Genomic DNA, 23,761 nt, shown 5'->3' with positions numbered 1-23,761 from the left:
GGGTGGGGATTTATTCTAACTAAATGCTTCTTTGTGATTCTAAAGCAGGTCCATGTGTACAATACGTCCCCTCACAGGCCTTTTAAAATGGAAAACAATATCAGATTACAGCAGCTCAGGCTTGTATTAATGCAGATCACAGAGTGAAACTTGACAGAGCTGAGAATGAGTTTGCATTTTGACCTGTCACAATATGGTGCTGCTGTAAAGCTCCTGGGGGATGGGAACTCATGCCCAACTAATAAAAGCAGATAAACAGAAAAGCTGCCTCTCTTATGTGTCTCCACTTGTTGAGGTCGAACAGGTTTGCCGTCTCCTCATTCGCCGGGGAGCCAAGTTTGTCAGAAAACACGGCAAAGTGACGCAGAAAAATGAAAGCAAAGTGTCGCAGCTCGTGGAAGCAGCAACTCACCCAAACTGGCAGAACACATGCAGGAGTGAAGCCACAGAGTCAACAAACAAAGAGCGGCTCCGTGGAGGGTCAGCATGGTGGCGGCTGTCTGCTGGACTCATACAGGGTCTGCTGCCCGGACGGACACGGTGGCGGAGAGACCCGAACGATCGGTGCCCCCGAAGTGCGAAGTGAAAGTGATAAGATCCGACCGACGCTGAGGCGGTTCGCTCAGCTGTCAGCAGCCGCCAGAGTCCCGTTGAGACACCGAGAGTCAAGCTGCCGACAACCACCTCCGGTTCACACGGAGACGCTCACCGGACACGTTCCGCCCCGAAAATACTTACAAAACAAGACATGAAAACACTGTTATGCAACTTAAAAATACACACACATATTTATGGAAAATCAAACAGGAACAAATGAAACGCAACACGAAATTATTTGAGAAATTTTTTTGAATCACAAATTTAATTTACTATTTTATTTAATTTTATATTTTCTTTTATTCATTTATTCCTCACAGTTTATATATATATATATATATATATATATATATATATATATATATATATATATATATATATATATATATATATATATATATATATATATAAATATAAAATTGAGTATAACATACATGCATGTATTATTTTTCTCCAATATCAAATTATTTATTCAGAAAATTTTTTTTAATTATTTACATTATAGTGTAAATAAATTAAATAGTATATTTATGGTAATTCAAACAATACCAAATAAAAAGTCACTTTTATGAATCACAAATTTAATTTACTATTTTATTTAATTTTACATTTTCTTTTATTCATTTATTCCTCACAGTTTATATATATATATATATATATATATATATATATATATATATATATATATATATATATATAAAACAACTACATTAAATACATATATGTTTCATTGAGTACAACATAAGCATTCATGCATTATTTTTCTCCAATATTATATTATTTATGTCTAATATTTTTTATTACTTAAATTATAGTGTGGTGTTTGAATTTTTAAAAAAATAACTAAAAGAAGTCTCACACTCATCTTGCACTTCTCATGATCATATTTTTTATAACATTTAATTATTATTTATATTATAGTGTGGCATTTTAATTTTATTTTTCATGTTTTTATTTTTTGCATAATTTCTGTCTCACATTCATGTTGTGCTTCTCAGGATAAGGAAAAATTGATAATTATTTTTTATATTGTCTACATGAACATACATTTATGTATGTTGTATTTATTTTTGGCCCTTTCCTCCCCTAATATTAGATCATATTTATTTATAACATTTAATTATTAATTATATTGTAGTGTGGTATTTTTATTTTATGTGTTAAGTTTTCTATTCTTATTTTTGTATAACCTCTGTCTCACATTCCTGTAATGCCTCTGGATAAGAAGAATATGAAAATTTATTATCTTAAATTTGTTAAATTATTCTTTTTATTTATTTTTTTACATTTAACGTGGTGCTTTATCATATTAACCTATTGTATGAATGAATGTATAAATAAATCTTATTATCATTGTTGTGAAGCTAAACTATATATTTTGAATTATATCTTTGAATGTTTGCTCAATATCTTTGTAGTTTGACTTAGTAAGTAATAAATTCTGAGCTATGAAGTCAAAAAGACACAAAATCCAACATAAAATGAGATGCTAAGTCAAAATTTAAGTGATTTTTAAAAAGAGATACTATTGATACAAAGTCAAATTTACAATACAATCACACATTTAGACCAGGCTATCCCATTATTTTGCCTAAAGCCTCTATGAATAATTGAAAAAATGCTATTTAATCCTGAATCTGTGCCTGGATGTATTATATTATTAAATCACATTATGAGCTGGTCTGTCTCTAACACAAGTGGCATAACAGGCTACATAATCAACAGTCTGTGTGAACATCAAATTTTATGCAACACTTTCATTTTGAAAGCTCAGTTGTTCCTTTTCCAGTGCTGCCTTTTGTATCTTTACAGTCTGTGATCTCCTCCCCTCACATTCCCTCACAGCCCAGATATTCCAGTTACCCACTACACACCCACTGGCTTGTTTCCGTGAACTGACACTCACGCATTGTGTTGTTCTCATTGCACTTCACTCTTTCTCTTTCTTATCTGCACACACAGCAGCTCCTGTGGGTTTTTTTAATCGCTACACATCATAAAGCCGCTATGAATTATTAATTGCTGCACATCCTGATGTCAGACATTGACTTGGAATGTGTTTTACTGGGATCAATAAAACATTAGGCGATTATTATATTACACACAGTTTCCACAGAGACAATGTTTGTGCTGCAAGTCATCAAGAGATTATTTTAGTGCAATATGACAGGGTGCAAAGGGTAAGACAAGTGTAATTATCTCACTGAAAATAAAAAAAAGACTGGCCTACTTTATCAGTATTGTCCTGTGGTAAACAAGGAGTGCATCTGACCTACTAACTGTAAGGAAAAACAGGACATATCAGGGCCAAGGGTACTTTTCTTGCAGCCAATTTTGTTGTCAGAGGTTTTCTGTCTCACTTTAATTACATTTTCCCATTAAAAAATACAGTATTTTTGTATAAGCCAATTTGTAAACACACATAAAAGGATCCCTCCACTTCAATTATCTCATAAAGAGGAAAGAGCAAACTGTGGTTAACTCATGACACATTCTATAGTCCTAATAGCCTTTTAACAAAGAGAGAAGAAGCTAAAGAGGAAACTTATAAAGAGAAGGTTTCCTCTATTTCTTCGACTCCTCTTTTATCCTCGTGTTACGCAGCACGACTCAGTGACGAAACTGGAATTACTCAACCTAAAGTCAATTTATTAAAACACTAACAAAACTGTGCAAAATACATCCCTTGATTTGATTTGCATCAGCAGACAAAACTGAAAAAACCTTCAATCATCAGCCATGCCCTACACATTTTCAGTTAGGTTCAAACATACAAAAAACCCCTCTGGTATCAATATACAGCAATGTATACACATGAGAAAATAAAAATACAAAAGTAATACTTACAAAATGGATGTACCATGTGTACAGATTCAACAGCTCCTGAATTCTGAATGAAATATACAAAATTGCATAACAATTATCATTGTAATTTAAATTTGATATCAATCTGCCTCATATTTATGGCAATGAGAGCTAATTTTGACCCTGAAAATCTTCCATCACCTGCTCGAATCTTGTAAACTTTTTCTAATACTGTTTACCAATTACAATTAAATAATCCTAATGCTGCAGGATTATACAATTCTGTGTTCAGCACCTCTTTTACTGAGTTTAAGGCTCTCTAGCATCCCTTCTTTAACCATCATTTAGGTGAAATTTATTACAAAATAGCATAAATTCAAACGTGGGCTTTTCAGTGTCAACACAAGAAATATCTTTAAAAACCTTCGTCTCACGTAAATGATTTGAATAAATGAAAACTAGAGAGCAACCGGCATCCTTCAAACACAGAAAGAAACGCTTGCCGCCATCATCTCACCATCTCACCGTCCTGAGGAGTCAGCGTCACAGCTTTACAGTGTCATGTGGCATTCATGCTTGATGGTGAAACGGTGAGATACAGACAGAATGGGGAGAAAACAGCACAGAAGTTGAGGAAAACAAGAGGAGTCACTGAGTGCTATTCTCCTGAGTGAGCCTCCAGGTCGGTGATCAGCACGTTTCCGTCGGACTCTGTAGCCTGGGAGCTGCTTTGTCTGTAATAAGCGCTGCCGAGCGTCGGGAGGCCACGAAAACGTACAGAGTTCCTCCTGTACAGAAACCAGATTGCCCCTGCCAGCAGGGCGAAGATCAGCACGGCCACCAGCACTGCAGCAGGGATGATACCGTGGTGTAAACCTGAAAGACACAACGCAGAACAAGTCACTCTCCGCATGTGTATCACATACTGTACAGACGGGATTAGTTTCCTAACAAGGACCAAAAAGGTAGATCACATGACTCCAGTTGTTAGATCTCTACACTGGCTTCCTGTCTGCCAGAAAATAGACTTTAAAATCCTCATGGTTTATAAAGCACTGAATGATTTAGGACCAAAACACACAGCTGATCTGCTGTCACTTTACGAACCATCCTGACCTCTGAGGTCATCAGGTACTGGTCTGCTTTCAGTCCCTGGAGTTAGAACTAAACATGGTGAAGCAGCATTTACTCATTATGCTCCACATATCTGGAACAAACTCCCTGAAAGCTGGAGGTCTGCTCCAACTCTCACTTCTTTTAAATCAAAGCTCAAGACTTTTCTGTTTGCACTGCTTTCCTATTATAGCTTATTTTAACTTGTTTTAAATGCAAATTGCAGTTTTGTTTTTTAGTATATTTCTAATTTTCCTTTTCTTTTTTATGTTTTATGTTTTTCATCATTTTAATTGTGCTCTTTTATGCTTGTCTGAATGCTTCCAATGCTTTTAATGTTAAGCACGTTGAGTTGCCCTCGTGTATGAAATGTGCTATACAAATACAGCTGCCTTGCTTAGTTTGTCATATTAAGAAAAATCACTGTCGTCTCATGTCCAAGCTTTTAATTTGATGACTCGCGTGTATTATGTTGTTCCACCAGAAAGCGTTTTATGGTGTCTCGATCATATCTGCCATTTATCGTGCTTTAGAAATATGTTTTGACGATATTTGTGAGCTGAAGAGATGAGCATGATGTCAATCAAACTGCCACGTTGGCCGTCCACATATAAGGATGCTGAGTGAATACACTTGAGCTGTACAAAGGGTTGCTTCTACAAGATGAATTATGTGATTATTTGTTTCTATTTGCCTGAACGTTAAATACTTAAAAAAAATACAAAAAAAAAAAACTGAGGTGTTCAGGCATGCCTCATTGAAGTTCTCTGATCCACAGCCTTTAATCCTAGTGTTGTCTTCATTTACGGGTGCCAAAAATATTGTTTCCTTGTCTGAAAAAAATCCAAAAATTCAGCAAAAAAATTCCCCAAATTTCTGAAAATTTACAAAACCTTCATGAAGAAAATTCTAATAATTCTTTAAAAGTTTCTCTTAAAAGTTTTATTTTAAAAAAATCTGCCAAATTTGGCAAGAAAATTCTTGTAAATATTTTCAAAAAATTAGTAAAAATCTTCCAAAAAGAAATCCTAAAAATATCTAAAGTGATTCCATATATATCAGTAAAACTGAAGAATGTTCACAAAAAAATCTACCAAAATCCAGCGAATTTTGCTGGATTTGGGTTGATTTTTTTGTGAATGTTCTGAAGAAACATTTTTAACATTTTCCACCAAAAAATGTTCAAAGATTTCCCAAAAATGTTGAAAATGTGGACATCAGAAGTTTCACTGTGAAAATACATATTTTTTCCACATTTTCAAACTTTAATTCGGAGTCAATTTTGGCCCGCAGGATGACACGAGGGTTAAGTAATACTTATCATAACACCCCAAGCTTAACAGTCACTCCATATGACTGAAATCAACTCTTACTCTATTAGAAATTCTTTATAAAGTCTAAACAATCGAAATATTAGCAAACTTAATTCACGACTCATGAAAAGCAAACACCTACCTGTTGGGCCTGATTTCTATTTTCAGTATATCATCATATCAAAGCACAATCCTGATTAAAAGCATACTCTGTTAGTCCAAGACCCTTTAATCCACTTCTAATGGCGTCTTCACATATGGTTGGGGCTGGGAAAAGCTGCACTGTTTTGCTATTTGTTTTCCAAGCCTGACATGAAAAAGAGGGTTTTTGTTGTTGTTGTTGTTGTTTTTAACAGTTCTGAAAGAATTGAAAAAAATATATTCTCATTTTGGCCAGATGAGTTTTAACAGTACCAATGTGAATTTAGACAGCATTTTGTGAAAGAACAGTCATTGCATGCTTCGGCCTTTACAGGACACATGACTGTGCTATTAAGTTACTTGATTTAAAGTGCACTTTACCATTCAGCGGTTCCACTTCCACCTCGGTAATCGCATCTGCAAAAGAACATGCACAGTGAAGTTCAGTGTAACTTATCATATATCATCCTGGGTATTCAGAGCAAAGAGGAAATCTATACTGGCATTAATTCTCATTGCATGACGTGATCTTGTTGAAAAACGGTGCAGCCACAATTATCACATGCATCAATATGAAAGCTTTGTTTAGTTCCGGCAATTTTCATCCTCTTCTTTCTGTATCACTACCAGTCATCATGCAGGGACTTCTGCAGTACTTCTCTATAAAAACCACTGACTTCTTTGTTATTCTGTGCAAGTATGGAAACCTCCAAACAGTCACATGACAGTGAAAGCACTTCTATCCCCAATGAATGAATACAACTGTCTGCATAGAGTGACAAACGTAGACACAGTACCAAAGTAGTGGTTTTTGTCCACTCCATGTCAATAGAAACTAGCTGTAAACACAGAACAACATTGTCAGTCATTTGGAGTCTTCGTTTCTGGACACTTGGCAGCTATACGTCCAATTTAAGACCAATTTTCACAGTTTTTTAGATTTGGTTTCCAGTATTTCAGCAGCAAAATGCTCCACTGTGTTCAACTGCTGGTTGCTCAAAAAAGAGTGGGCTTATTAGAGCATTTTAAAAGCAATGAAAGCACTACAGTTGCACATTTCAAGACCAAAACAATGAGTTTAAACATGATAAGAATAGAGTTTGAGGGGAACTCCAGAACATGGTGATGATTATTTTTGGGTTTATCAAGACAAAAAAATCCCTTGAATGTACAAGCAATCTTAAGATCAGTGCTGAATATAAAAATGCTGATTGTGGTGGCTTCTAATTGTGGGTACGGTTTTATCTTAGTACTTTGCTTTTGTGGCTTTTACCTGATCTTCTTCATATTTCACATTTAGTGAGCTTCGCTATTTCATTCTCAATCCATTTTCTGGTACCTCAGCAATAAAGTACTCAGTGCACATAGAAAGTATTCAACCCCCTTAGAAGTTTTCTCCTTTTATTACTTTTCAACATTGAATTCTATTAAATTTAATTTGGGTTTTTTGACAGCAATTTAAAAAAAAACTCATGTCGAAGTTACAAATTATTAATTAAAAATATTAAATGTAAAATAAGTGATTGCATTTGTATTCACCCCTCTTAAATTGACTCACCTAATTTAACACAGTTGCAGCCAAATGGTGCTAGAAGTCAAATAATTAGTGAAATGGAGATCATCTGAGTGCAGACTGTAGCAGAAATAAATATGCAGTTACTGCTGAGACAGTATTCTTGGCAAAAACAACATCACAAGACAAAAAAAACACTCCAAGCAACTCAATGAAAAGGTTATGGAAAAGCACAAGTTCAGGAATGTATACAAGAAAATGTAAAAGTCACTGGATATCCATTGGAGTGCAGTTAAATTTATCTTTAAAGAAATGGTAGGAATATGGCACGTGTAAATTCGGTTAGAGCAGGTCATCTTCAAAAACTGAGTGAGCATGACGGGTGAATGAGGCCACCAAGACATCCATGACTCCCTCTGAAGGAGTTCCAAACCAGTATCGTTCAGAAAGTCAGTGTTCAAAAGCAAAAAAGGAGGAAAACTTTCAAGGGGGGTGAATACTTTTTATAAGCACCTTAGAATTTGGGTATCCACAGCTGATAAAAGCCAAACAATATTCCAGTATGTTCCAGGAGTCCAACCAATGACTGATTCCGGAGGCCCCAAAGTTACAACAGTTTAACTTACTTGAGACGGTTTTGCAGATGAAGCCAAGTCGCCCTGTGCACTGTGACATGTGCCACGAACCGTCAACAACCCTGATGGTAACGCAGGCATCTGCAGTCAGCAGCTTGGGATCTGGAGCTTTGTTGGGCCAGTTGGTGTAGTCCATTGGTGAGCCATCAACCCAGGCCACGGAATCAGCTAAAAGCAAATTCAACAGTTTAATTCAATGAGATTGAGATTATCTGGAGGATACGTGAAAAGTAACAGATTCTCACTGTCAATGTTGAAGTACAACCCCAACCACAAGGTCTGGTGGTGGAACCCAGATGACCATAGCTGCTCCAGAACAAAACGATTCTCTGTCTCGCTCTCAATGGTCAGAACATCTGAGGTGTTGACTGGAGGGAGAACAGAACAAGGACTGTGGAGTTAAAAGGTGCAACATTTTGGGGAGAAAAATATTTGCTCTTCCATGAGGTCGCCACGAAACAAGTCAAGGAAATAGACAGGATATAGGACATAGGATATATCATGTTCAATATTCATCTTTAGAGTTGCTGGTGGGATATTATGTTTAAACAGAACCAGACTGGCTGTTTCATATTAGCTGTATAGACATGAGAGTGGTACCTACCTTTTCATCCAAGCCTCGGAAAGAAAGCAAAGAAGCATATTTACCAAAATGTTCAACTATTCCTTAAAAACATACAGTCAATGTATATCAAGTGCTTCAAAACAAAGTAAATGGAAAGCATTGATGGTTTAGATGGAATTAAAGAGAGAGAGTATTAGAAAACCTTCATGTCACTGCAACTCCCACATGTCACCTGCAGGGGGAGTCTGAATGTCATCCAGCAGAATGAAGTAATAAAGCTGCAATTTCTCTCATTTCTTTTTCAAATTATAAGTCATGGCAGATAAAATGAAAGCACAGGCAATATTTAAACAGGTGATGTATAACTAACGTCTTACCTTTATGCCTGCAGTGCTCTCTCGCCTCCTCAAAACTAAGTTTCTCCATCACAGGCTCAAAGCTGTAGCATCCATGTCCAAATTTGACCCAAGTGGAGGGGCACGCCAACTCGTATGAGATGAACGGCTTATTTCCTGCAAGAGACAGCAGGAGAAGGCGGTAAGTGGTGTGCATTTTCACACTAAAAAAAAAAGTCATGAATAACAGCAGCAGCTGAAGAGATGCAGTGTTAGATTGTGCTGACTTGGTGGGGGAACATGACACAGAGCTCCCGGTAGCAGAGTTTCACAGTCAGCTCGCCGCCAGCCTCCGCTCACGTCCATGTACACGCAGTCCTCGGTCGCAAAGTCGTCGTCGTCGTCATCGGCTGCATCCCAGTGTGTGTACACCGTGTCGCTGCCGTCCGACCACTCATAGTTGATGCCGCTCTGCAAAGAAGCACAGACGCATCAGTCAAGAGGCTAAACTCTGTGGATGCCAGTTTGTGCATATGCAAAATCTATTTTATTGTTTTCAAACAGTGAATAATCTGGTCTCCTAAAGGTTTTTAAATGAAAGACACTGTGTGGTATCATTTAGATCAGGGATGTCAAACTCATCTTAGTTCAGGTTCCACATTCAGCCCAGTTTGATCTCAAGTGGGCTACACCAGTAAAATCAGACCTATAAATAACCACAATTTCAAATTTTTCATGTGCTTTAGTGCAAAAAAGTACATTGTGGAAAATGTTCACATTTAAGGAACTATCTTTTTACGTAACATTATGAACAAACTGAAATTTCTGAAGAAAATTAAGTTCAATTTCAGCAATATTATGCCTCAGTTTATCATTTCCACATGACAACTTACAGATCACAGTTTATCTACAAAGACACAAAACATTTAGTCACAGGTATCTGGAACGGAATGATATAGTAATTTACTTTCGGATCAAAACAACAAAAACAAGACAAAATATTACAAAAATGAGGCACAAAATGACAAAAGAACAATGAACAATCTAGTATTTTACTTTATGATGAAAACAACTTGTCATGGTCTAGAAATTATTTTAAATTCATAGTTTTACAAATGTACAATTTGCAGTTAATGTCTTCTCTGGAATTTTAAGCTTTACAAAGTCAGCCGCATGTTTGAGGCCCCTGATTTAGTTGAACAACCATCTCCAATTCTGGGTTTCTGCCATGTGTGGGCAACACGTTTGATTGTTTTTACTGTGTTTGTTTCACTTTTCATAATGAAATCACAGTTACTGATCAGTAATTGTTCCTCATTCATATAAGATTTGTGTTTCTTTACAATACAAACCCCAAAAACCAACAATAAAATGGTTTTTACATCTCTCATCAAAGCAGCTTTATTTAATAAACTGTCTGAATCCAGCTACTGATTCATAGCGCTCCTCAGAACAGGCAGTCACAATAGTTGCTGTGTTAAAAAAATGCTGTAGTTATAAGTTAATATGAAACCTGGATGGTTAAAAGGTTAAAAGAATATAGCAGGTGGTACAGGAAGCAGAAAAATAAAGGAGAGGCGGAGAGAGAATTAGCCCTCTCCCTTCCTGTGTATGACTAAGACACTCCACAGGGGCTCAGCAACACTGGCATCCAAATGTTACGTCTCTAATAGTCTGCTGGGAAAGTACATTCTGTAAATAGAAAACCCCTACACGTATGAAAGACAACCGTAGCTGTGTGAAACCAACAAAGGTGCACTGAAAGAATTTTCTGGAATGTTTCGCAATTCTTTCTTAGACCTGTGAGTAACATATTTTCCATGACTAAGATTTATTTCCAAGCATGTTCTTCCAGCTGTGAGGTGTGGCTATTAAATGAAGAAGCTATTTCTCTTAAGACATACTAGAAAAGCAGACAAACACACACACCAACCCACAGCAGACACACACAGGGCAGACATATACAGGACACAATGCATGAGGGGATACATACCTCTTGACTATACAGTCCGATCCAGTGGGGGACTGCCAATCTGTTGACAAGGACAGTAAGGAAAGCCTGGTGGTAGGCATCTGTAACGCTCACTAGGTCAGAATCATTCTCTATGCACATATGCAACGCGTCGTACCAGCTCATGTTGCCAGACACGACCTTGTAGCTGCGGCTCCTGTATTCAATATTGTCAGGGAGAGGGTGGTGATAGGAGTGTGTGGGGGGTTTGGTTGCATCTGTAACAAGAAAAACAAAGAGAGGAGAACGTGGGGAGGAGGTGAGACAGTGGAAGCACGGATCAGAGCGGCTACTTCAAGCTGGTAATGTTGGGGACATAATAGAGGATGTTTGATTCGCTGTCATTTATATCAGATAACAGAGCAGCAGTTACAGCAGCTGTTTGACATAAAAACAACAGGCGTTTCATGTAAAAATGTGCATTTAAAGCATTAAAATTCTGAAAATAAATTAATATTTGGTAGTCATGATCAGACAGATGCTGGATGAAAAACGTATTCAGTTGAAAATATCTTAATATATGATAAATTTACAGCAATTGTTTTTGATAAAGACATAGATGTGATGAGTTATTCTTTTAATCTGATGTGACGTAATAAATATTAAAGCATCAGAATCATTGATGTTTCTAATCATTGACATAATATTGTGATAATTGTTTTCCGTTAAACAAACTGACATTTAAGGGGTTCAAAAGCCTTAAAATGAATAAATATTTGGCTGTCATGATGAGTAAATTATTTTAATATGTAACATTTTTACTGCAGTTTTTTTTAATGCAGAAATTTTGGTCTTTTTCTCTTGGTTTTAAGTGTGAGATATTTTTTTTTAAATCTGACACAGCACAAAAAATAATCATAATTGGAGTTAATCACTGATATATCCCAGACTGTAATAATAATTAATCCTCTTATCATTAACTATGTGGGAAATAAAAATATTTTTTGCATTGTAATAAAAGATTATTTCTACGCTTCTACATTTTATTTTGTTTTTTTGGTGCGGACAATTTTTTCCTACAAAACTTCTTTGTAATTTTTATAAAATGACAACTCAGGGTTAAGTGCCAAGTTAAGTCTAAGTTTGAGTAGATTTATACCAATACTGAAACAACTATATGGGAGATAAAAATCCTTTTAACACAGTGTGTCCAGAGTTTAGGCATCAAAAGTCATTAAACAGATACACATACAGTCAATCAAAATCACAATATTTTGGAATTTTGTGGAAAATCCTTTGACTGACATAAGTTTTTAGGAAGATGTTAAATATCAGACATTTAGCATCTTTCACTGCAGGTACAATCAGCCCTTTGATTTGGTCTTTAAGCAGAATGCATCTCAACTGGCGTTAGATCAACCATCTACCAGTAGTTCTACAACCTGACCGTTCTGCTGACCAGGAGTTTTCATCTTGCTGTCTTGAAGTCCATTCCTCATTCCTGATAAGGAAACGTTGTACATCTACATAATAAAGAGCATCTTTAGGGTCAATATATAATTGAGGGATTTTTGAAGTCCATGGGATATATCTTGCATACATTTTTATTAAAAGTAAAAAAAATAATGTTTTCTATGTTCATTATCATCATGTCTTTACAAATTCCAAAACTATTTATTATGGAAACAATCACTTATTAATCAAGGAAGTGTGTTAATTCCAGATCACATGACCTGCTCCACATGATGTCATTTCCTCCTGAAGAAAAGACTGGCCAGACTCCAAGGCTTTCTGAGTTATTTAATATAAAGTAGTCAACAGGTTTACTACAATATCTTTATAAATAACCTTCAATTTCAATTTTATTCAATTGTATATATAATATTTTAGAAAAATCTTTCTATAAAATGCCATGTGGTGTTTGGTTATAAGCAGCCATGTTGATTTAGCAAAAATGTCAACTATTATACCTGTCAACTATGCTACAAAAAGTCCTACAATTATTTATTGACCCTTTACTTACTATGAAGTCATAAATTCATCTACAAGGCTCCTCATTGTGTATCTCCTTCTCTTTTCCTGTGCACATGTGCTTTTAATCAGAGTGATATTGATCTTCTAATCTAATTCTTGTCAAGAAAGAAAATAAGCACATATCCAGAAATGTCAAATTATTCATTTAAATTCAACAGTCAAAGGTAATTAGATGTTTAATAAAACAATGTAGGCAACATAAAACGGACAGGGTCTTGTGAACCCACAGAAATGTGACTGACAACCATGCAGTCCCATGTGGTGTCAGTGTGACGTTAGAATCACCTGTCAGCACTCTGGATTCAACTGAAACAAGGCAAAGGGATTTTTTGACTTGCACACAGAATAAGTTCTAAGTGTATGAAAGACCATTCAGCGTCTGAAAGCTACAGGAGTCTGACAGCAAAAACTGAAGACAGATGTGATGGAAAAACAATGACAGACGGACAGACAGACAGAAGAAACCAAACAGAGTGAAACAGAAGGGGTCTTACCTTGAGGTTTCTGACAGACGAAGCCGTACCCACTCTGGCTGCACTTCTCATCGTACCACTTTCCTGTCAGGTGGAAGTTGTGGTTGTTGGACAGAACGGTACAAAGTGGTTCATCGGCGAAGCCACTGAGCCACTCGTCCTCCTGTGAGATCAGAAAGTGCAAATCATTACACATACAAATACACAAACCTACTGACAATAATACATTTGTCCACAAGTCTTTAGAACAGGAGTGTCAAACTCATCGTAGTTCAGGTTCCACATTCAGCCCAATCTGATCTCAAGTGGGCCGGACCAGTAAAATCACAGCATAATAATTGACAAATAACCACACCTCCTAACTTTTCCTTTGTTTTAGTGCAAAAATGCTCACATTTAAGGAATTATCTTTGTACAAAACATTATGAGCAACCTGAAATTTCTTAAGAAAAATAAATTCAATTCCAACAACATTATGCCTCAGTTTATCACATCATTTTGTTTTCTGCACAGTATTTGGCAAGAGGATTTTCTTTAAGGATTAATAAAGTGTTGTCTTATCTAGTTGGCAGTGTAGGTCAACATAAAGTATTCACTGCAGCTTACAGTGAGATAGCTCTTTGGTTCAATCGGAGACCAGTTGGTGTAGCTGACTGGTTTCCCATTGGTCCATTTCATGGTGTCCTCGTCCCGCAGGCCGATCCACACCCCCACAGAGCTTCCCTGGAGCAACATTGTGATGTAGGCTGCAGAGACGATGGCACGACAACAGAAAAAAATTAATCAAAAGGAGCAGTTTTCCTTTCTGACATGCCCACCAATGGAGATAAAGAAACACTTTCGTCTGATGGTGTTTGTGTACGAAATGAGGCTTCATCAGATGGCCGTACCTTGTTCAATCTCGTCTTCTATGGCCACCAGTGAGCCTTCGAACGAGGAGCAGATGGACTGGGCATCTGTCCAACTCTTTCCCTCCTTTGGACTGCCAAGGAGGTGAAGCAGGAGACACTGGCGACACACAAACACACACATCCAACACAAAACATGAATATCACATTGTGGAATTTAAATCAGTATTCCCAGATCACCTCCAAGGACTCTGGTTTGAAGGTGTCAGAATGCAGTTTCTTGCAAGTTTGGCAGCTGATTTTAGACACGGACAAAAGCTCTGTTACTCATGATTACATTTTTAGAACGTTACACAGTTACGGTTGCCCTTGCAAGTCTATAGTTTAACTGTTATCGTCTCTTTCTCCTCATTTTCTGTCAGCGGTCTAATAAAAGCAGAAAAATCTCCCTAAAAAATGACTCACACTCTGTTCCATATGTTGTTTTCAAGGAGAGAAAGGACAGACGGTTCATCGAGGCTTTCCAATCTGTTTAATATGCAGAACGACGAGATAATATAATAATTAATTCTATGCGAGTCCGTCTCATCTGGTACCAAAACCTAAAGCTTGTCAGTCTTATCAAGTCACCTTAAAAATTCTGACTAATTACCTTCCTGACATTAAATTTTAGTGGAAAATGACTTCAGCTGAATCCAAAGTGCTCCGTAGGCCATAAAGAGGCGACTATTACAGCCGCTCCTGCAGATTTAAGTTTTAAAAAGAGGAAAAGAACATTTAACTTCTGAGAAAGTTTCTTTCATCACCACGTATTCTATCAATGCTGCCAGCAAACTAAGTCATGTGAAAACTGTAATCATTTATGTAAAAGAAAACTACATGTCAGATCTAAAGGTGGAGTAGATGATACTGGTTTATGTTATTTAGGACAGAAGAATCAGCTGGTGTATTTGAGGTTGACGCGGCTTCAGCGCTGCCAGCAGGAGGTTATTCTGAAGTCGAAAACATAACCCAGTTAGAAAATGTGAACGTAAACACAAACATCCTGCTTCAACCTCAGAGGCAGCTGGGAATGTAGAGAAGTGACCATTTTAGAAGCCGTTTGAGGAGAAGAACAGGGTAAAATGAGTCGCTTTTCTGAGGTTTGTACTCTATAATATGTATGTAGCAGTGGTATGTAGTGGTATGTTTACAGAGGAGGATAACAGATCTTTTTTGAAACTTTCACTTCCCCTAGAGAGTCAAGTTTGACCGTCTTCTTGGCGCTCCTGTCCACTACAATACAGTGATTATTATTTGGTGCCTCTTTCTTGTGAATTTGCTCAAAGCCAAATTCAGAAACCCTGATTGACTTATTGAGTTGATACCCAGCTTTGTGAGTGCCTAATGAGGCAGCAGTTGTTAGATTTAGTGAAGTGATATGTTAAAATGTCTTAGTAGTATGTTTGGCAGGTGTTTCTTTTGACCTCATTTTCTTATTACTCTGTCAACAAACGGGGTGGAATTATGTGACGACCGCCATACGTGAATCTTTTCTTCCATCTGTCTGCAACATTACTCAAAAATGGATTTAGATGAAATTTTCAGGGAAGGTCAGAAATGACACAAGGACCCCCTCATTAGATTTTGGTAGTAATGTGGCTTATAGTCTGGATCCACGGATTTCTCAAAGATTTCCCATTGAGATAGCGGCACGGCATCACTGTAACTATGACAACAAGTGAACGCTACATCAGCTGCCTGCGGACGATCACATGATTGCGATCCTACTACAAATCCACCGCTGCGGACTTATCAGAAATGATACAAGGAACAATTGATTAAATTGTGGGGGTGTTTCCGAGTCCCATCAATTCCCACATCCCGCTACATATTTAGGTCACATGATTCGGTATCTGTACATAACGTACACATGACTAACACACGCCTGTGCTCAGCGCATGGTCAGGGAATGAACAGTCTTGGCGGACTAGTGAGCTCTCTGAGTGCTTTTCTTGTAAGACAAGTAGGCAATCACATGGACTATATTTTGGTTTGTTGATTTTGGTTAAAGGGCTGCACAGTGGCTTGGTGGTTAGCACTTTTGCCTTGCAGCTACAAGATCCCCGGTTCACGCCCTGGCCTCCCGGGATCTTTCTGCATGGAGTTTACATGTTCTCGCTGTGCATGCGTGGGTTTTCTCAGGGTTCTCCGGTTCCGGGGATGAGGGGGTGGGGACAGCAGAATAGCAGGTGGTGAGTCCAACAGGATGTGTAGCTCCATTATTTTGGCCTTTATCCACACTGAAGCTAAATTTTCTCAGATTTTCAGACCTTATATGGTGCATCTCAGCTACCCATTGGTGGTCAGTAACACAGATTATCTATCATTAAAATAAATTATTCTGTATATGTGAGTGTGTGCATCTATTTTAGCTTTTTTCTGAACCTTGTGTCCGAAGTACAGCCATTTCTCTGGACATCCTCCGATGTAGTGCGGCTCCCTGGGAGTCTCCACCACCGACACAGTCCTTCTCTTGCACACGTAGCCGTGCAGGTCGCTGCATTTACTCGTCGACCACTTCCCTGCAACATACCAGGAAATCTCACCGTTAACATCTGCAAGTTTACATCAGTCAGTATACAGTCTCTGCATTAGTGTGTTTTTTGTACCTGTTGATGAAGACATGGTAACACACAGCCCATTTTTCCTAAGGCCTCCACCAGCACCTCTTTCAGCCCAGTTCTGAAAGTCCACCTCTGTCTTGTCGCTCCACCTGCAATAAAAATGCACAAGTGCTGTCGATGAATAATGTTACACTCCTGGCAGATGTTCTGGCCTTATTGTGTGGAATCTTCAAGTGCAATTGCTGCAGCTACTAAGGCAGCATCCTTCCTATACATCCTTCTCAAAATCAGTTTGGCTACTAGCTGACTAATAAATCTAATCATGTTCAGAGAAGTGTGTTAGACTAGTTAGTTTATCATCATGCAGGAATTCTGCTGTGAATCAACACCACACCCAAGACTCCTGTGAATGTGATTCAAGCCAAGTTTCGATCCAAATTGAGCACAAATTTAAACCCAACTTGCAAAAAACTATCAAGAATAAAATGTGCACTTCTGTCCACTGCTGTTTTATGAATGTTAAGAATTTGCCAATTTGAGATACAGAGCTGATGGAGTAAATCCCTAATTCAGATGCCATAAAATTACTGCTGATTGAGAGAAGGCAAAAGACTATGTTCAACGAACAGAAACATAACAGAAATTTCTATGATTATATCTATATTTATGCATGAATCTGAGGACTTGATTTACAGTCTCTTCATTTATCTATACAGACCTCATGTTCTCATCTGCTGCTATTTTTGGTTCTTTAGTGAAATGGTAGCTTTAGTGCAGTAACGTTTACAGTACATTGAGATTTATTCACTAAAATTTTTTTCACATCAGCCAGTCAAAAATATTTTGCAAAATATAGAAATGTACAAAAGTAAATATAAAATATGTATAATAAACACTAGGATGGCAACACCGTTGTTTTTTCCCCCAAATATGAGAACACTTGCACTCTAATGTTAACATATGTGTGCTTCTGTATCTGTTTAATCCCAAATATCAAAGCCTTTTCCATGCAATCTACCTGTATAACCATTTTCAATAAATAATCAACTTCTTCTGCCTTTCTGTGTGGCTGTTATTTGATATCAGGAGCTTCCATCTGTGTCTCTCATGTAATTGCAACTTGTAATCTTTGAATCTTTAAGTACATTTCTCTGATAAAAGGAATAGTACAATTTATCTTTATATAAAGGTTTTTGCATTGAGACACTAGCCTACGTGTAGAAAAATAGAAGAGAAATTTGGCTGAATTGAGGCTTTATTTAATTTTTTTGTGTGCCTATACATGTAGGCGGTTTATGAAATGAGCTTAAGCTGGAAGTTTCGCCTTACTAAACATCACTTGTCTTTATGTTGCTTTCTCCTGGAGACCTGAGGCCCATTTGATCAAATTTGCAACATGCAAGCTGCATCAGGAAATCAATTATTGTAACATGTTTCACTAAACATAATAAATATCACATCTGCAAACCATGCACCAGCATCCAAATGTATCTATCTCTAACACTTGTAAGAGGTTCAACACTCCTTTCCTCCAGTGCTGAACAAAGAGCTGTAATAAACTCAAAAACTCACACACCTGACCTCCTCTCCAGGCTGCCCAGTGGACATGCCGATCCACCAGTCCGTCGGGCCCAGAGAGAGCTGAAGAGACAGAGTGAAAGGGAACAGAGACAAAGAAAAAGAAATTTACTTTTGCACCTTTTTCCTCCTTTGCACTGCAGTCCTCATGAAGCTGGAAGATCGGCTTTTCAGAGCCTCGCTGACATGAGCGTCCATTCATTCGGTCTCCTTGGCCTGTGCTCCGCTTCATTCACGGCCTTGTTTTGTTCCTATTATGCCCATTCACTAACCTCGGCACCACAAGAGAATTCTTTAGTCTGCTCCAAAAAGGCTGCTTCTAAAAAAACTCCTGCCTTTTTCTTACACCTCCTGTGTGGGATCATTCAAGCATTTAAGCGTCTACGTATGAGGTGGATTTCAGCTCGTCGACGTGTGTCTGTAAACACTTGAGTTTGTATGAGAAACGAGGGTGTCGATTGTGTTCACACTTGTTGGTTTTACACCATGTGAGTGAACTGCTTGAAGAATGGGACTATTGGGCCACTCAATGGAGACAAAGCTCTGTGATTGAGTGCACTTCTTTGGCTGTGTAGTCGCAGTCGTGCCCCAGCTCACTGACAAGCAAAAAAAGTGTTCATGTCCAAGTCTCTTCATGACACTGAGACCACTGCCATTAGGTGTGGGAGTATTTCACACTGGGAAAACTAAATGTGAGTTCACCTCAGAACCAGAATATGAGAGGTAAAGAAGTAGGATGCAGCTGTTGTACCTCCATAGAAATACTGGCGCGTCTCAAAAAATTAGAACATGGTGAAAAAGTTCTACGCTTTCTGTAAGTGATTAAAGAAAACGGAATACATATTTTAGCGCAATTCTCCAAAAACTTCAACATTTCATGTCTTTTTTATTATAATATTGATGGCATATAGCTCATCAAAATAAGAAATCCAGTATCTCAAATTATTAGAACTGTTAAAGTTTTTACAATAAATTATTACGGCAATTACTTCTGTGTTGTTCATTAAAATTAAGACATTTCAGCAATTCCGTATTGTTTTACTATTATTTTTAAAATAGTCCCTAAAATTACCCAATTTGGATATTTGATGTAGCATGTTTCACAATGAAATTTCAAAAATCTCTGCAGTACAAATTAAGCTTTTTCAACCATTTGTACCATCTGCTGTATTACCTGCACACATACTGAATATATCTTTTCTAAAGATTCCTTTTTTTATTATTTAAGCCAATATATCTACTACAATTTGTGATTTTTTTCCAAATCCAATGGGAAATAAAATAATATGTTTAAAATAAATGCTATTACACCTCTGATGTCACTCTGCTAAAACTGAAACTTTGTGAATCTACATGTAAATACTAGGAACACTTTTAAATGTAATGCAGTTCAGTACACTACCATTACTGTCTATTATGACCTCAATTAAAAATGAGTAAAGTGGGAAAGTTATGGCCGAGCTGCTGTATTTGATTGCATTAAATTTCACAGGCGTTCCTAATAAAGTGGCCAGTCAGTGTGTATCTATGAACACTGGTAATAACAGACCCGTCGTAAGCGCTCCTTGACGAAGTGCAGCTCTTCTCTGGAGTGAACGGACAGCAGGTAAGCTCCCATCATCTGACAGGCCAGAGAGACGGCGTCCCAGCTGAAGGGCTGCTTGGCCAGCAGGTACTCGGCTCCGTGGTAAAACACCCACGGCTCGCTCTCTGGGAGGACAATTATAGTGACAGGATGCATTTACAAGTAACGAAACGGGTATAGTGACCAATTGAACAGTTCTATTTCCTCACCGACTGATGATTTCGCACATTTAATAATGCTATTCCATACATGTTAGCTTACTACAAACAAGATTTAGACAAGAAAATGTAGAAAAACAAATAAATAAACATCAACATATGTCTGGTAAAAGTTGTCTGCTACAGTTATCAACAGATTGTGTTGTGCTGTGAAGTTGTAAAGCCTGAACCACATAAAACTTTTGTTTTTTAGATTTGAAGACATGCAAACACTGTCATGTGTGGCTGATTCTTGCTTTGGTGTAAATGTTTCTGGTGTAGCTTCAATTTAAAATACATCATATGCACTCATCATTTTCTATCATAAGAAACCTTTTGAGCTCAGTCTTAATGAAGTTTTGTTTGAAACGTCAAAAGCAGCGAAATAAAGATGCAACTTACGCTCAGTGTACCAATAGGGTTTCTTCAGTTTATCACCTGCAACATGAAACAGACTTTGGTAAATAACACAGTGCTCATGTGTGTGTGTCAGGAAAGTTCTGTGTGAGGGTGTTTACCTCTGGACATCTTGCAGATCCACTCGTGTTTGGCGTCGCACGGCTGCGGCATCAGAGCGTTGGTCAGGTCACTGTACATGGCACAGTCCCTCCTGTCATCCTCCTCATTCTTATCCTCAATGAAGGACGTCACCACCTGAACAAAGACACACACTAAGTCATAGTCCTGTACATCTTCTAAGCATTATAGAGTGCAGACGGGCTGTTGGGATGCTTTAGTGAGCGTCTCTGTGAACTTACAGGAGAACCGTCCGACCACTCCCAGACTCCGGGATATTCAGGGTCTCTCTGATTTAAACCCACCCAGAACCAGCGACCCTCTGTTCTAAAAAAAGAGGAGCAGAACACAAACACACTGCAACACAAGTCCATATAAGCAGTTCTAAAGAAACATCTTTTATTCTATGGTTTAGTTGTAGGCTGAAATCGTGTTCAAAAAGGCCACTGACATTGATTTTTACCACATTACTTGGATCCTTTATATCATAATATATTGCAGTATGTTTCCATGTAGCCCATTAGACCAGCGTAAATAACTGGAAATTCATAAATATAAATTCAGTCTTCAATGGCCACAAAACCCTGCATGCACAGATCGAGTTCTATTTTGGGACCATTGCTAACAACATCAAACCTGCTGTAAAAATCAAGATGTGCTTTTAGTTTCTAGGCTTCAGTCTCAACCTGTTCTGTTATTATCGTGTCAAAAACATTCAACATTTAACCAGCCTCAACTTTTAAAGATGCACAAGTTTTTGCACATGCAAGACTTTTTCTAAGATTTAGTACTAGATGACCTGCAATCACTTTTAAACTCATTTTATGCTTGACATCTTCTTATACTTTATTTATGCTTTATGCACTTTTTAGATTGTTATCTTTTGTGTATTTAATTGGTTTCTGTCTTGTGAATTTTAATGTTGTATTTTGGTTTGAATTGCTTGTTGATTATAAAAGCTTTTTGTTGTTTCTTTTGTAAACTTTTTTGGTGAAAAATATATTGCTAATAATGACACAAAAATCAATAACTCAAATATTATTACTAAACAGAATTACTTACTAATTTGCAAGACTGTTAAAATGACAAATCACTGACTTTTCACATACTTCATTTCACATAATTTACGTAGGTCATGTTTTCATGGAAGACGTGCTTTTTTCCTTCCAGCAACGTAATCTACAACAGTCCTAGCTCACATTCTATCTTCACCACCCAGTAGTTAAACACTGTGTTCACTCTGCTATGCATATTAAAAATAAAAACACCTCAACAGATGCATATCAGTTCCCATAACATTCCTGCACTGATGAGCCCCTCAGGGCTGTACCAACCCTTCAAACATGGCACTGAGGAGCTGCTTAACAAACACCTGCTCCTCATAGTGGTGGAAACTGGCCAGCTGAGCCCCGAGGGCCTGGCAGAAGAAGTCTGCTTCCACCCAGGAGCGCCTCATCAGGACTTTCTCATCGTGGAACACCTAAAGGAGCAACACAGAGGGTCAGCTGAGCATATTAGTGCATTAAAACTGCAAAAGTGCATCGCATTTATGCAGTTTCTGTATTTTAAAAACATATTTCCTAGACATTCTCTGTATTTTATCAGCAATTTTATATTTTTTGTGGGGGCAAGAATGAGTAAAATATGTCCAAAAAATATATAAATACAACAAAAACACTAGAGTCCTGAATGAATCTATTTTCATCAAACTAATTTTGTTACTTTAAAATCTTTTCTTAGTTTAAAACATTGGGTTTGAGACCGTTCTTTGCTATACTGTCCTCTCACAAACCCAAACTGATATCTGTCTATACACCTGAAATAAGAAGTTGATCAGCGAAACAACAGGCAATTTGCAACAATTCTGATAAGCAATTACTAATTTAAACAGCAGGTTAAATTAGTAAAAATGGTACACAAAAAAGTTCTAGCTTAAATATTTAATAGTTTTCTAAGGCAGTAAACTGAATATCTGTTAAGTTTGGACTGCAAGTTGAATAAAATAAAACAAAAACAGTTCCTATGGGCTCTGAGAAATAATAACTTTTGGACTTTTTATCTATTAATTCAGAAAATACCAAGAACATTTAACTGAACGTAGCTATTAACGGCAGTCCTATTCCTGATATTAAACTGCCTGAAAGAGTAAATATGTAAATCTTGGTCCTGTTTTAGATCCTATGTACTCTGCCTGTTGTTCAGTGCATTCTGGGATAGGACACGGTTCCCAGTGGCCCTTAACAGGATAAGTATTTATAGAAAATGGACAAAAAGATGGAATAGCTTGTGGTTTGGTAAAGCCAATATTATCTTAAGTGTATTTAAGTAGGAGAAAAAAACTCAATCGCAGACCTCCCTCCTGAGGCCTCATTTATGTGAGTGAAAGGGATTTGACGATGAAATAGTTCACCAAAATCTGTTTCAGAACAAATTTATTAGTACAATTGCTAAATCTTCACTCCTATAAGATCTACAGAACTAATTTTAAAGTTCGTTCCAGCTCTCTTATATAAGGCAGGGGCACTACTGTACAGTACTTCTTGTTGGTGCTGCCTTTCCTGGTCCTGTTTCAGGCTTGTGAGGAACAACAAAGCGATGTACCTACACTATAATTTCTGATTTTTTTATCTGATAGGTGTTACATACTAGAGTGACAATTATCAACATAATGGGAGGAGCTCATACTTACCCTGCAGAGTATGAAATAATTTAAACATCACTCCTACATATGAAAATAACACTCCCAAAAACTGCTGATTGATTGCCAAAATTACCCCATTTATCAGAGTCAGAAAGTGTAAAAATATAAAGAATGGCTGGGTGGATGCTCAGATGGTGTTAGAACTAATAATCTGCAGCTTAAAACTGTTCTGTTTTATCTAAATCCTTTTATTCTGCATGCCTTATTTTAAAAATCCCCAAAATACGCCAAAGCATTTTGCCCAAAAAATATATA

General features: G+C 37.4%; 2 protein-coding genes across 3 annotated transcripts in view; both read right to left on the bottom strand.

Annotated features, from left to right (window-relative positions):
- Window positions 1-675, bottom strand: part of ly75 (lymphocyte antigen 75) — a 30,395-nt gene extending 29,720 nt beyond the window's left edge. The window contains exon 1 of the mRNA XM_023264635.3: window positions 413-675. Within this exon, the coding sequence (XP_023120403.2) occupies window positions 413-488 (76 nt within the window). The 5' untranslated portion in view covers window positions 489-675. The remainder of the gene's footprint in view (window positions 1-412) is intronic.
- A 2,550-nt stretch (window positions 676-3,225) lies between these two features.
- The window catches only part of pla2r1 (phospholipase A2 receptor 1), a 31,397-nt gene continuing 10,861 nt past the window's right edge, over window positions 3,226-23,761 (bottom strand). For both annotated transcript variants that reach the window (XM_055007454.1, XM_023264636.3), the window contains 18 exons: window positions 22,140-22,285; window positions 21,048-21,132; window positions 20,808-20,943; window positions 20,692-20,727; window positions 20,057-20,217; window positions 18,506-18,570; window positions 16,975-17,078; window positions 16,751-16,887; window positions 14,366-14,483; window positions 14,082-14,221; window positions 13,497-13,638; window positions 11,011-11,246; window positions 9,305-9,488; window positions 9,060-9,194; window positions 8,363-8,485; window positions 8,109-8,285; window positions 6,351-6,386; window positions 3,226-4,278 (listed from right to left, as the gene is read on the bottom strand). In XM_055007454.1, coding sequence (XP_054863429.1) covers window positions 4,061-4,278; window positions 6,351-6,386; window positions 8,109-8,285; window positions 8,363-8,485; window positions 9,060-9,194; window positions 9,305-9,488; window positions 11,011-11,246; window positions 13,497-13,638; window positions 14,082-14,221; window positions 14,366-14,483; window positions 16,751-16,887; window positions 16,975-17,078; window positions 18,506-18,570; window positions 20,057-20,217; window positions 20,692-20,727; window positions 20,808-20,943; window positions 21,048-21,132; window positions 22,140-22,285 — 2,379 coding nt within the window. In that variant the 3' untranslated portion in view covers window positions 3,226-4,060. The remainder of the gene's footprint in view (window positions 4,279-6,350; window positions 6,387-8,108; window positions 8,286-8,362; window positions 8,486-9,059; window positions 9,195-9,304; window positions 9,489-11,010; window positions 11,247-13,496; window positions 13,639-14,081; window positions 14,222-14,365; window positions 14,484-16,750; window positions 16,888-16,974; window positions 17,079-18,505; window positions 18,571-20,056; window positions 20,218-20,691; window positions 20,728-20,807; window positions 20,944-21,047; window positions 21,133-22,139; window positions 22,286-23,761) is intronic.

The sequence above is a fragment of the Amphiprion ocellaris genome, chromosome 1, assembly GCF_022539595.1.
Source record: "Amphiprion ocellaris isolate individual 3 ecotype Okinawa chromosome 1, ASM2253959v1, whole genome shotgun sequence".
Taxonomy (NCBI): domain Eukaryota; kingdom Metazoa; phylum Chordata; class Actinopteri; family Pomacentridae; genus Amphiprion; species Amphiprion ocellaris.
Note: the sequence above shows the minus strand (reverse complement) of the source record. Positions and strands in the feature narration are given on the sequence as shown.